The following is an 11357-nucleotide window of genomic DNA, read 5'->3' on the forward strand; positions in this document are numbered from 1 at the left end:
AACATTTAAAGAATGCGTCGTAACCACTAAGGAAATTCCATATTCTAATCTTAGGTTACCGTGCCGTCTGACGCCAGTATTGCAGTCGATTGATTCCTCGCTTATTTCGTTATTTTGCAGACAAGGGACTCCTGAATGGCGTACTGTATGTCCATATTCATTCTGGACGAGGATTTCACAAAAATGGTAATTAAACCATCGTTAACGCTCTCTCGGATCGGGGAGTCGTGTTATGTGGGCCCTAACTTTTGAGCCTTTTAGAGTTGTTGGTGCATGTGACCTTTCCAGTGAAAACTACTGAAACTAGAGTAAGTTCGTGTGGCTCAATTAGTTAAGGCCGTGGATAGCATCTCATTTATTTACCTTACTAAAAAAAAAGAGAGAGAAATCTTTCAATTTACAAGTCAAGGTAATGGCGAGGAGACATCAAGAAACCACCAGGCTTATAAGAGAGGCCACCTCGGCTGTCATTAATAAATAGAAATAATAATGTGTTGTAGAAGGTGATTCTTACTGTTGAGGCTGTCGATGAAATCCGAAAGTGTGACCATTCAAATGAAAGCTACTGAGCAGTACTTTCCTGTGGTGCTGTTAATAATATGCTGTGCAAGGTGGTTCTAACTTTTGAGCCTGTGGATGAAATCCTAAAGTGTTACCATTCAAGTGAAAGCTACTGAGCAGTACTTTCCTGTGGTGCTGTTAATAATATGCTGTGCAAGGTGGTTCTAACTTTTGAGCCTGTGGATGAAATCCTAAAGTGTTACCATTCAAGTGAAAGCTACTGAGCAGTACTTTCCTGTGGTGCTGTTAATAATATGCTGTGCAAGGTGGTTCTAACTTTTGAGCCTGTGGATGAAATCCTAAAGTGTTACCATTCAAGTGAAAGCTACTGAGCGGTACTTTCCTGTGGTGCTGTTAATAATATGCTGTGCAAGGTGGTTCTAACTTTTGAGCCTGTGGATGAAATCCTAAAGTGTTACCATTCAAGTGAAAGCTACTGAGCAGGACTTTCCTTTGGTGCTGTTAATAATATGCTGTGCAAGGTGGTTCTAACTTTTGAGCCTGTGGATGAAATCCTAAAGTGTTACCATTCAAGTGAAAGCTACTGAGCAGGACTTTCCTGTGGTGCTGTTAATAATATGCTGTGCAAGATGATTCTCACTTTTGAGTCTGTGGACGAAATCCTAAAGTGTGACCATTCAAATGAAAGCTTCTGAGCAGGACTTTCCGGTTACGTTGTTTGTTTTTAATAATATTTACAACGCAAGTTGAGAATTTACCGAGCAGTTTCAAACTTGCGCAAGCATGAGTCCAAGGGTTAAGTAAATAGCACGTTTGCTCTCTAAGTGGATTTTGTGCTGGTTCCTCAATTAACTTTCATGTATATTGGTTTTTAATAACTTCTGTTAAAACTGAAACCAGGCAATCCATAGCTAATCTAAATCATTCGCGTCCACTATTTTTGCGTAAATGGGATTTGGGAAGACTTAAGACTACTCCTCTATTTTTGATATAAACCAATCCGAAAACGACATCAAAACATGTAACCAAAGGCTTATACGGGGCGTCACGTAGATCAGTTTCCTCAAAGGAAGCTAGGACGTGAGTTGGCAAGAGTAAGAGTTACCAGGAGGTCAAATTCTTAGCCTTGTTTGAGTAGTAATTCTCATGCTCTCTTATAGCGCTTTCCGTTTGCCAGAACTGGGCGGTCTGCAGACTGTAGATCGAAGGAATAATTTTGAAGGGATGGTGCTGCAAAATCTTGAAAATAATCACTCCGAAAATGGTACGCGCTATTTTGAAGAAATTCGAAGGACTAGGATGAACTTATCCTTCAAATTTGTGCATTCTGTTTACGAACTGACTGGTCTGGCCAGTTCTGACAAATGTAAAAGCGCTCTTGGATCCTGCTGGAACTAAACTTGGGAACATTTTTACGGAGACATGCTTTTTTATTAGGTAGCAAAACTGGGAGACACATTGAAACTAAATTTGCGTCCATGATGATGAAACAGCGTTTTTCGCTTGATTCGAAAACATTGTATTGCCTCCAATACACAATGTTTCCTTCCTAAAAACATGTTCCCTACGAGATTAAACTGGGAACCATTTGCATTCTCAGTGGTGTTTCCGCAACAACGGACCACAAGGTCCTTATATAATCTCTTTGGGGTTATTAGAACTCTCTTTCCAACTGATTGAGAGTTAATGCTCTCAACAACTCTTTTTGCACAGCGTTCGTTCTCACTTATCTCGGGTTTATAATCAATATCAAAGTAAATGTTCAGATTATCACTGCACCCATAAGTATTATCGTAACATGAACGGAAAGGTCACGCATAGAAGGGTTGGTTTTATGACAGAAATCTCATTAAACAAAGAGGTAATCCCCACGCCCACGAAACACTATTATAAAAACTAATGGAGCTTCATTGTTTTCAAATCAGAAGTGTCGTCTATTATTCGTGATGTCGATCGGACTAAGTAGTGGCATATTCAGCGGTTTCCAACTGAGTGTCGTAAAAGCAAAACCAAAGTAATTACTCTGGCCAATCGCAACAGATGTAAACAACACAACGAGCCAATCAGAATTCGAAGCAATTACATGTAACTGGCGCCAAGCGCGGGGAAACGCGTGCGGCCAAAACACAATTGGTTTTGGTTTGGATTCCCATTGGTTGAGAAAGTGGCGCGAGTTTTGTTAACCAATCACAGAGCGTAGTAATGCAAAACCAAAACAAACGCGAAATTACTTTCGACACTAAATTGAAAACCGCTCTAAACACCTTTCTTAACAATTAAATTCATGTGACAGAAATTTAAAATTCCATCATGTGCTATTCGTTTTTTAAGTCATGTCCTAGCCTACGTGTTAGCCTGGCTCCTAAGTAGAAATGGTGTGCAACGTGTTGCTTGTTCCGCTCAGCTATTTTTTCTTGTTCCCTGTTCCTTTCTTCAATGAGTCTGTTCACTCGCTATTGTAGACGTGGGATGATATCATGGAAATGATAGAAAATTAGTTTTGAAACCTTGCGTTTTCTACACTCACAGATCTGAGCTGCGTGATTGAAGTTGATCATTTCAAACAGTTTGTCAGGAAGGCCAAGACAAGAACATGTAAGGCTGCCACTGATCCTGTGTGGGACCAGGTGAGTTGAAAGATACACAGGGCGCCCAAGCTCACTATCCGGTAACATGAACGTGATGTTGATTTACAGACTTGTATGGGAAATGGACTTCAGTTCTCACTTCACTTCAGTTCTCAAAACGCCTAGGGTCACCTGTGGAGCAAATAGAAAAGAAGTGAACGGACATACAAAAGATCAAAATTATGTTGGTTCCTATCCCTATTACGCTGACTTGCCTCATTAGTTCTGCCTTTTTACTATGAAATATCGCTTCTTGTGCCTGTGTTTTTAACTCGTGAATGCGCGTAGCGCAATGAACGAGTTATAGCGATAGTTGACTGTGTACTTGGTTGGTTAGTTGGTCGGTCGGTCGGTCGGTCGGTCGGTTTTGTCGTTAACTTTCGGGCGTGCGCAGTGAATGAGTTTTAAATTCAATTAGTGGAAAAAAAACACGCGAACATTTGTTGTTCACGGCGCATCAGGAAATTCTTATTCAATATGTAGAGAATAATTTGACGATCATTTAGTGCAAGAATGGAGATTTTTCGTTCAATCTGAGCAAAGTTACAAGTTTTTTCAGTTTTTCAGAAAGTCCGGGGTCGTAAACTCAATTAGTGAAAAAAAAAAAACGTGGAAATTTTTTTCACGACGCGTCAGAATTCTCTCATTCATTCTGTAGAGAATAATTTGACAATCATTTTAGTGTAAGAATGGAGATTTTTCGTTGAATCTGAGCAAAGTTATAGGTTTTTTTCGTTTTTTCTACGGAGTGCGGTTTCTTTTAAGAATTAAAAATAATTTCATATAGAAATAATTTAATTAAAAAATAATTTAATTTGTCAGTTTTCACGCGAAAGCGGAACGTGCCATGTCACGCATCATTGACGTCGTAAACAAAATTATGCAAATTTCTGGTGAAATGAACACTTTAAGATCTTGTCAGCTTTCATGGAGGTTTCAAAGGGAAAAATATTTCATTTTCGAAATTTACAACTGGTAATTTATGGGGAAGCAAAAGGCCGCGGTCGATAAATAATTCTTATTTAGCAAGAGCTTGTCATAGTTCATTATTTTTACTTGAGGATTACGTGGACTGAACTCCAAAGGAAAAATTTCGCGCATTTATGTCGGGCATGAAATGTAATGCGATACTTTGTTGAACAGATTTCCCTTTGTGAGATCGGCTTGCCCTACAGTAATTTTGTAATTTTAATTCCCAAAAAAACTTCACTTGCCCATCGGGCAAGTGATGGCTAGAATCCACTAGCCCGATCGCAAAATCCAGTAGCCCCGGACTATCGGGGACACGAATTTGCATGACGTAGCTGCACATGGCGTGCTTCTATGAACTTTGAATAAAAAAAACACGTGATTTTTTTTTAATCGGCGCATCAGGATACAAGAGTACAAGAATGGTTATTTTTCGTTACATAATCGGGCAAAGATATAGTTTCTTTTAGCTTTCAAGGAAGTTTCCGTAGCCGTCTAAATTTCAATTGCTATGTGTCATCTGCATTCACGAGTTGGCTCACAGGAGCCTTTGATTCTTGAAAACCTGGGTTTTTTTTTTATACAGTTGAATCTCGGGTAAATTTAATTGAGACAAACGCAAAACTCGTGCATAGTTTCTCCGTTTTGTGTATGTTCTTTATTTACCTGTTACTAGAGACTTCCTTTTCGTCTTTAGGGCTTTGATGTCGAGGTGGAAGGCACTAGAGAACTCAAACTTCACGTGTATTGTAAGAGTAGACTGAACTGGGATGAGCACCTTGCACAGGGCAAAATAGAGGTGAGTTGAACATTTATCCCTTCATGTAAGCCATTTGCATCGCTCTCGCGGATCCGGACTCATTTGTCCGAACAGCAGCTGGAAATCGAGGCTAATGGGAAACGTCTCTTCGCAGGAGGCAATTTTGCGCACGCGCTCGTGGGGACTGCTTGTAGTCTAAATGTGCTATCGCCTTTGGGATTTCTTTAATATCAATTTTCTAATTTGAAAAACCAAGTGTATTTTCTTCTTAGCCAGTATACCGTATGGGGCTCGTTGGGAAACGGTACTTTTTAGTTTCGTGCAATAATCGAGTTTAATTCAGTGTTAATTTGTGTTTTCTATCATTTTAGCTCCTAAAGGAAAACTTAACGGATCTTAAGAAGCGGACGATTACAATCACTTTGGATAAACAGGTATGCCTCTTCATGACCCATTTTTAATTCGATCTGTTTTGTTTATGTAACCATGAAAGTGCTCGTATTTTAAGTTATGGGAAATTGAAGATCTTAAATTTGACGCAAATTTCAAAATATTTAATATTTGGTTGAATGAACAGAGTTGATAAGATAATTTGGCTACCGTAAAAGGATTCGAGAAGCTGACGTTTCGGGCGCTAGCCAGTTATTAATACAAAATTCTGAATCCACTTCTATGTTGTGGGTAGTATGAAAACCAAACCAGGACCTCTCTGTTCAGGATTAATCCTTAAGGGTAGTTTATTGCATTCTCACCCTGTCATGTTTTTTCTCAATATTTTATTATAACATTTCGGGTAGAATATCTGTCAGAATCCCCATCACACTGTTCCTTGACAAAATACAATACCTCCTGGCTCCACACCTGCGCTAAATTCCTTCATTCTAAACTATTCTTCCCTTCAATTCGCTCTAATTTAAATCGCGCCAATATCAGTTACCTTAATGAACAAAGGTAAAATGTAATATGGTGCTTATTGATGGTGTCACATACTTCTGTTGTCACGTAGGGTGCTGTCACGCTGTCACTCCAATACTCCAAGACCCCTCACGGAATTCAGAGGAAGAAGTCTTTGAGCGAAAAAGGAGTGTTTGGAGTTGATATCGCTACAGTCTCAAGGTAATGTCCTCTAGTTTATCTATCCTTTGAATTATTCCACCCAAACATTGACTTCTTGCATGAGTGGAAACAGCTGATGTTTAGCCTCTAGTGTGCGTGTTTGAATGAAGATTTCTAAACAACTAACATTTTCTCTCTTCTAGGCGAGAAAATAGTGACATTCCTTTGGTTGTTATTGGATGCGTTCAAGAGATTGAAAAACGAGGTAACTTGAAACCTTGGTGTATTGTCGTTATTTATTTTACTGTGTTATTGTACAAAATCGGAGAGTGTATTAATTGCCAGTCAGCTTCGTGTTCTCATTGACTAATCCGACTTTGGCACAAGCACCCGAAAAGTTGTCACTCCGATTCCTTATTGTCAAATAGGTTTGTGGTATGAGCACCGGCGAGCACTTCGAAAACTTTTACGAACTTACCTGATGTTTTTCCGATTGTTGTTGTCCAATCATGCTCTAGCACGAGCCACTCCGAAAATTGCCAGATGTGTCGGACGTCACAGCCAACCCACTTGCTTGATTGTCACCAAAGTCAATTTCTTGGCGGTTTTCTCGACGTAATTCTAACTTTGACTAAAACTTACCTTCTCAGGAATGGATGAAGTAGGAATTTATCGTTTATCAGGAGCAACGTCGGAAGTTCGTAGACTTAAAGACGCCTTTGATAACAGTAAGTACATTCAATGCCGTCAGTTTGTTGTCTCCTCTCTGTGGGTGAAACCCTTAATTGGAACGATTCAAAAGAAAATTAGCAATACTTTCGTTCAGGAGACCTGCACCTTTAAAAAGCCCTGGACCCTTATAACCTTCAGCTACATTATTTCTTAGGGCTGGGAACATTGTTCTGTTGTTCGTTCTTTTGTCCTCTTGACCAACGATATAAGACGTTGTAAACGACGCAGGGCGCTCCCTTTCGTTTGTGACTGTTCATTTTGCTGTATAGGGTGGGTCTATGACTGAAATCGTATAGTGTTACTATTGAAATGCAAGCTGTACTTTCTTTTGGCAGGGTTGCTTCCTTTGACATATTTCAAATTTATAAGTAAATAAAGCAAAGTGAAACGAAGGAAAATTTTCATTCATGAATATACAACAACGAAGAATTGCAAGCCGGAAAAAATTGTTTTCTCACGGCCAACGAACAAACTCTAAGTGTCGTTGGGTATAAAACTATAATCTACTCAGTGGCTTGTTTTCCTAACGTCGCTGCATGATAAATTGCTAGCTGAGGTCCCTTTTCTTGTACGTCCCTCAGACAGTCAAAGTGCTTTGGTGCAGGTTGCCGAGGCAGACATACACGCTGTGGCAGGCCTTCTGAAGATGTACCTCAGGGACCTTCCTGAGCCGCTGTTCTCGGATGAACGTTATCCCAAATTTGTTGCGTCGTACGGTAAGATTGATACTTTTACAATTTATTTCTTAATTCTCCTGACTCGATGTTAAGTAAAGTAGTGTTTCTGATTCTTGTCTAATGTTGTGTATATTTGTCCTTCTGATATTCTGTTTTAGGAATCAAAGATCAAGAAGAAAAGAAAAAGTTGATGACGGACATATTTGAATCGTTACCAACACCAAACCGGCTCACAAGTATATATCTCCTGGATCACCTTAGAAGGTAAGCTTCTTTCCTGTACTAAAATCTTAAGTCACATAATGTAGTTCATTTTTTTTAACAGACTATAAAATCCTCAAATCATAGCAATGTGTATGTGCTTTAACATCCCACCGGGCTCAATCCCGGCCCGTGTACTATTAGAGTCTCTGTTTCCGATCTTCAAGATCCGGTTGTACTGGAATTTGTTTTTAATAACTGTGTCGAAGATATGGCACACTATCCTGCCCAGATGTAGTAACGTCCTGCTCACCTGTTCAAAATCTTAATGAGACCCCAGCTTATTCTCTGGTCTGGTCAAACAAAGGTGGTGTACAGAACACACAACCTCGATGAGGCGGTACCTAACATGTCTATCGACGCTCACAAAATAGACTGAACTACTGCACTGTTTGTCAATAGGCCATTTCTGAGTTGCTTTGAACCTCATTACGAAAGCGAGGTTAAGTGCAAAGCTCTCCATGTGAAAATAAGTTTTGTTTGCATATGAATGAAAACTACTTTCCATAACAAAAAACTATCCACGAAGCCTCGCTTTCGTAATGAGGTTCAAGCAACTTGGAAATGGCCTATTTGAATCTCTATTTGAATTCCCTCGAGTCCTTTTAACTTTTCTCTGTCATTGTTGTGTTCCCTTCCAGATTAAGCGACCACCAAGAACAGAACAAAATGGGGCAAAATAACCTGGCCACCGTATTTGGTCCGAATGTTCTACGTCCCTCGTCGAGCTCTAGTGGCGAGCCAACAGACCTCGCTCAAGGCACACTGGAGGTTATGAGTCAAGTCGGTGTATTCCTCTGGTTCTTGAAATGTACCACTCTCCAACTCCCTTCGGACCCAGCCCTCATGCAAAGACTGGACCCGAGAAAAACCCCGGACATTGTGATCGCACCAGGCCCTTCCGAGCGTTCAGATAGGCTCATATAATATCCCACGATGCATTGACATTTAACCTCGACTTGGTGCATCATACAAGGGCACGTTTCTCGTCGCTGAAGAATACACGTCAGAGCGCCTCCGTCCCGCTACAGAGAAACCGTAGACACTGATCACGTCCGAACGGGAAGGATTGGGACGAGTTTTTGGTGCCTCACTCTCGTGTTGTTCGTCCCAGCTCCTCCAGCGCGGGACTCCACAATGGAGTAGAGGTATCCATACCAAAGAATTCACAGTTAAAAAGCGACAAAAATATGTTTATCACCCTTGTTTAATAGTTTAATAAGCATTCTGAGAAGTGCATTTATGCTAACGGAAAGTCCTCAAAGGAAATTTTTTTTTTAAATGCCATGTTCCAATTCTGCCTTCTTAAATTTTTTAACGTTCTTGTTTACAACTAAGAAGTGTGAATCTATGTTCTATGTTAAAGTGCGACTTTGTTATTGGTCACTTTTATGACGTATGTCTTTGTTTTTAATGTTATCGTGAATTTTGACGATATCCGCGTTATTCTTGGAAAATCGTTTCTGAACACCATTTTGGAGTTGTTTATGGGAAGAAAATCGAAGTGAACTTAGACCTCGTGTATTCATACTTTAGAAGTCAAAAAGAAAGTAGACTTAGTAATTGTATGCTTCTGAAAATCAGTACTACCGAGAAAACGATACATCCCCCTGTAATTCCGTAAGGGACAAGCGAAGCACTGACGAGCTATTGGATGCATTCATAGCCAAGCAGCGAGCGTCCTAATTAGAGTTAATATATCATCCTGGCTTGAGCTTTTCACCCTAAATCTTGTACTTTGTTTATCGTTCGGAGTAGACAAAAGATAGCTTACCAGTTTCTTATCACAGACTCGGTTTGATTATTATCTCGATGGGTTTGTTTCCACTCTTTTTTTAAGTCATTTTGCAAACATAAAAAATTGATTGGCGTTGTGTATTTTCACCATACAAAATGATACATCTTCGAGCCTTCAATATTACAACAACTAGTGTTGGTATACTTTAGACTATCGATTTTATTTTGATATATTAGTAAAGCAAAAGAACGGAAAATGTTGCAATTCTAGTACAGCAGTCGTTATAGTAATTTGCATTTTGTACGTGGATACATTCTATATAAAATTCCTGCAAGTTTGTATACTTGGGGTCGATATATATCACGGGTTTATCTTATATAAAATAAGATTATTTATATAAAACTGTAGACGAGTTTAAGTTATTTGAATTGTAAATTTGGTTAATTCAACGTTAGTTAAAAATTTGATAAAAATTATCCAAATATTTTTTCGTCATAAACTAACGTCAGTCTTTATCATTCCTAAGATTAAATTTCCTTTAATTTCTCATTACCTTGTTTGATAAATAGCCTAGCAGGTAGGCGTGGGGAATGTTGAAGTTTATCAAATGTGTTGAAGTACAGTAGGTTCTCATCATCTCAAAACACTGAAGCGAGACAAAAATTATTAGTAGTAAATAAGTGTACACGTCCCCCGCGTGTCACGTCGCTTGTTCTCGTGGGAGACAATTCTCGCGCGCGTGCGCGTGTGCGTGACTATTGACAAAATTGGCGCCGAGGTTTGGCACATATTGCTTAACATTGACTTACGGGATGGGGCGAAATCGTTGCGTTACTTGGATGGTAACGCAACGCCAACCACGTTCGTATGTGAAGACTGCTATTTGTTACAGGTCCGCATTGCTTACTAAAACTCTGGAGGTCAATGAGTCTAGCCGTAAACATATCAAACACGAGAAAGAGGGTCTGATCAGATACTTAAAGCTCGAGGTGTATTTGGATAACTGATAAAACTCTCTTTCGCGTGTTTGATATAGCTTCTCAAACCATTCATGATTTTTGGAGAAATGTGTATCAAAAGTCCACCAAATTGGACGCTTATTAGGATGACAAGCTCCCTCAAGGCAGTCATCTCCTTCATTTCTTTTTTCGTGAATCAATAATGGTTTGAGACATATATTCATCGCACGATTGCTAACCAAAGAAAAATTAAGAATATTTATAAGCTGGTAGAGTACTATGATTTATTGTAGTGTAATAGAATTGATTGTTGTAAACAATTCAATTGAATAAATCTGTTTCTTGTCTTGTTGCTGAGTGTCCTGTATCCATACAGCGTTTGAGAGCAGAAGAAGAATAAAAATACCCGATCAGAAGTTTGAGATAAACCGCCAAAAGTCATCCGTTTTGCAGACTACCTATGTTACAAACAAAAAACTCTGAAAACGTTTATTTGGCTCAGTTGTCAAGTAGACGTACAGCAATTTGATGTCTTTCCATTGCGCCAATGCACCTCTGGAGAGGCACTTGCCCAAGAAGTAGACCAAATAACATTCGGCAAGTGTTAAATTCAATCCATTGCAGGCGCATTTCCCAGTTCCTTTACAAGGTAAATATTTGCATGAAAAGAACATTGCTGAGAATTGCGTCTTAGATAGCCTGCGATTTTTCGGAGGTACGACCGGAAATACGTCTGCTGTTCGCAGGCTATTCTTAGAAGGTTTTCTTCGAAAAAAAAAAAAGGCGGGCGCGGTCGAACACGTGACTGGTTTATTGAAATTTCTTCCAGTTTCTTTACTCTTTATTATTTAAGCGTCACGTGTTTCCTTTGTTTTCTTTCTAAGTGGCACTTCTAAACATTAAGGCTGAAATCTACCCAGGACCCGCCAGGGCTTAATTCGGTCACTGGATTACCAGCGATCGCGCCTACCTTGTGAATCGTCCATAAATAGGCAATCAAAATCTAAATTTGGTAAGATCACAGCGACGACAAGAAGTTAAGCTGGATCTTTAGCA

General features: G+C 39.5%; 1 protein-coding gene across 1 annotated transcript in view; it reads left to right on the top strand.

The window, feature by feature from the left end:
* Positions 1 to 10653, top strand: part of LOC146476585 (active breakpoint cluster region-related protein-like) — a 28115-nt gene extending 17462 nt beyond the window's left edge. Inside the window, exons 18-27 of the mRNA XM_085114466.1 lie at positions 121 to 186; positions 3052 to 3149; positions 4816 to 4917; positions 5250 to 5312; positions 5885 to 5994; positions 6138 to 6199; positions 6585 to 6662; positions 7248 to 7382; positions 7502 to 7607; positions 8246 to 10653. Coding sequence (XP_084970592.1) covers positions 121 to 186; positions 3052 to 3149; positions 4816 to 4917; positions 5250 to 5312; positions 5885 to 5994; positions 6138 to 6199; positions 6585 to 6662; positions 7248 to 7382; positions 7502 to 7607; positions 8246 to 8531 — 1106 coding nt within the window. The 3' untranslated portion in view covers positions 8532 to 10653. The remainder of the gene's footprint in view (positions 1 to 120; positions 187 to 3051; positions 3150 to 4815; positions 4918 to 5249; positions 5313 to 5884; positions 5995 to 6137; positions 6200 to 6584; positions 6663 to 7247; positions 7383 to 7501; positions 7608 to 8245) is intronic.
* The last annotated feature ends 704 nt before the right edge of the window (positions 10654 to 11357 follow it).

Source organism: Pavona decussata, unplaced genomic scaffold (genome assembly GCF_977016875.1).
Source record: "Pavona decussata unplaced genomic scaffold, jaPavDecu1.1 SCAFFOLD_76, whole genome shotgun sequence".
Taxonomy (NCBI): domain Eukaryota; kingdom Metazoa; phylum Cnidaria; class Anthozoa; order Scleractinia; family Agariciidae; genus Pavona; species Pavona decussata.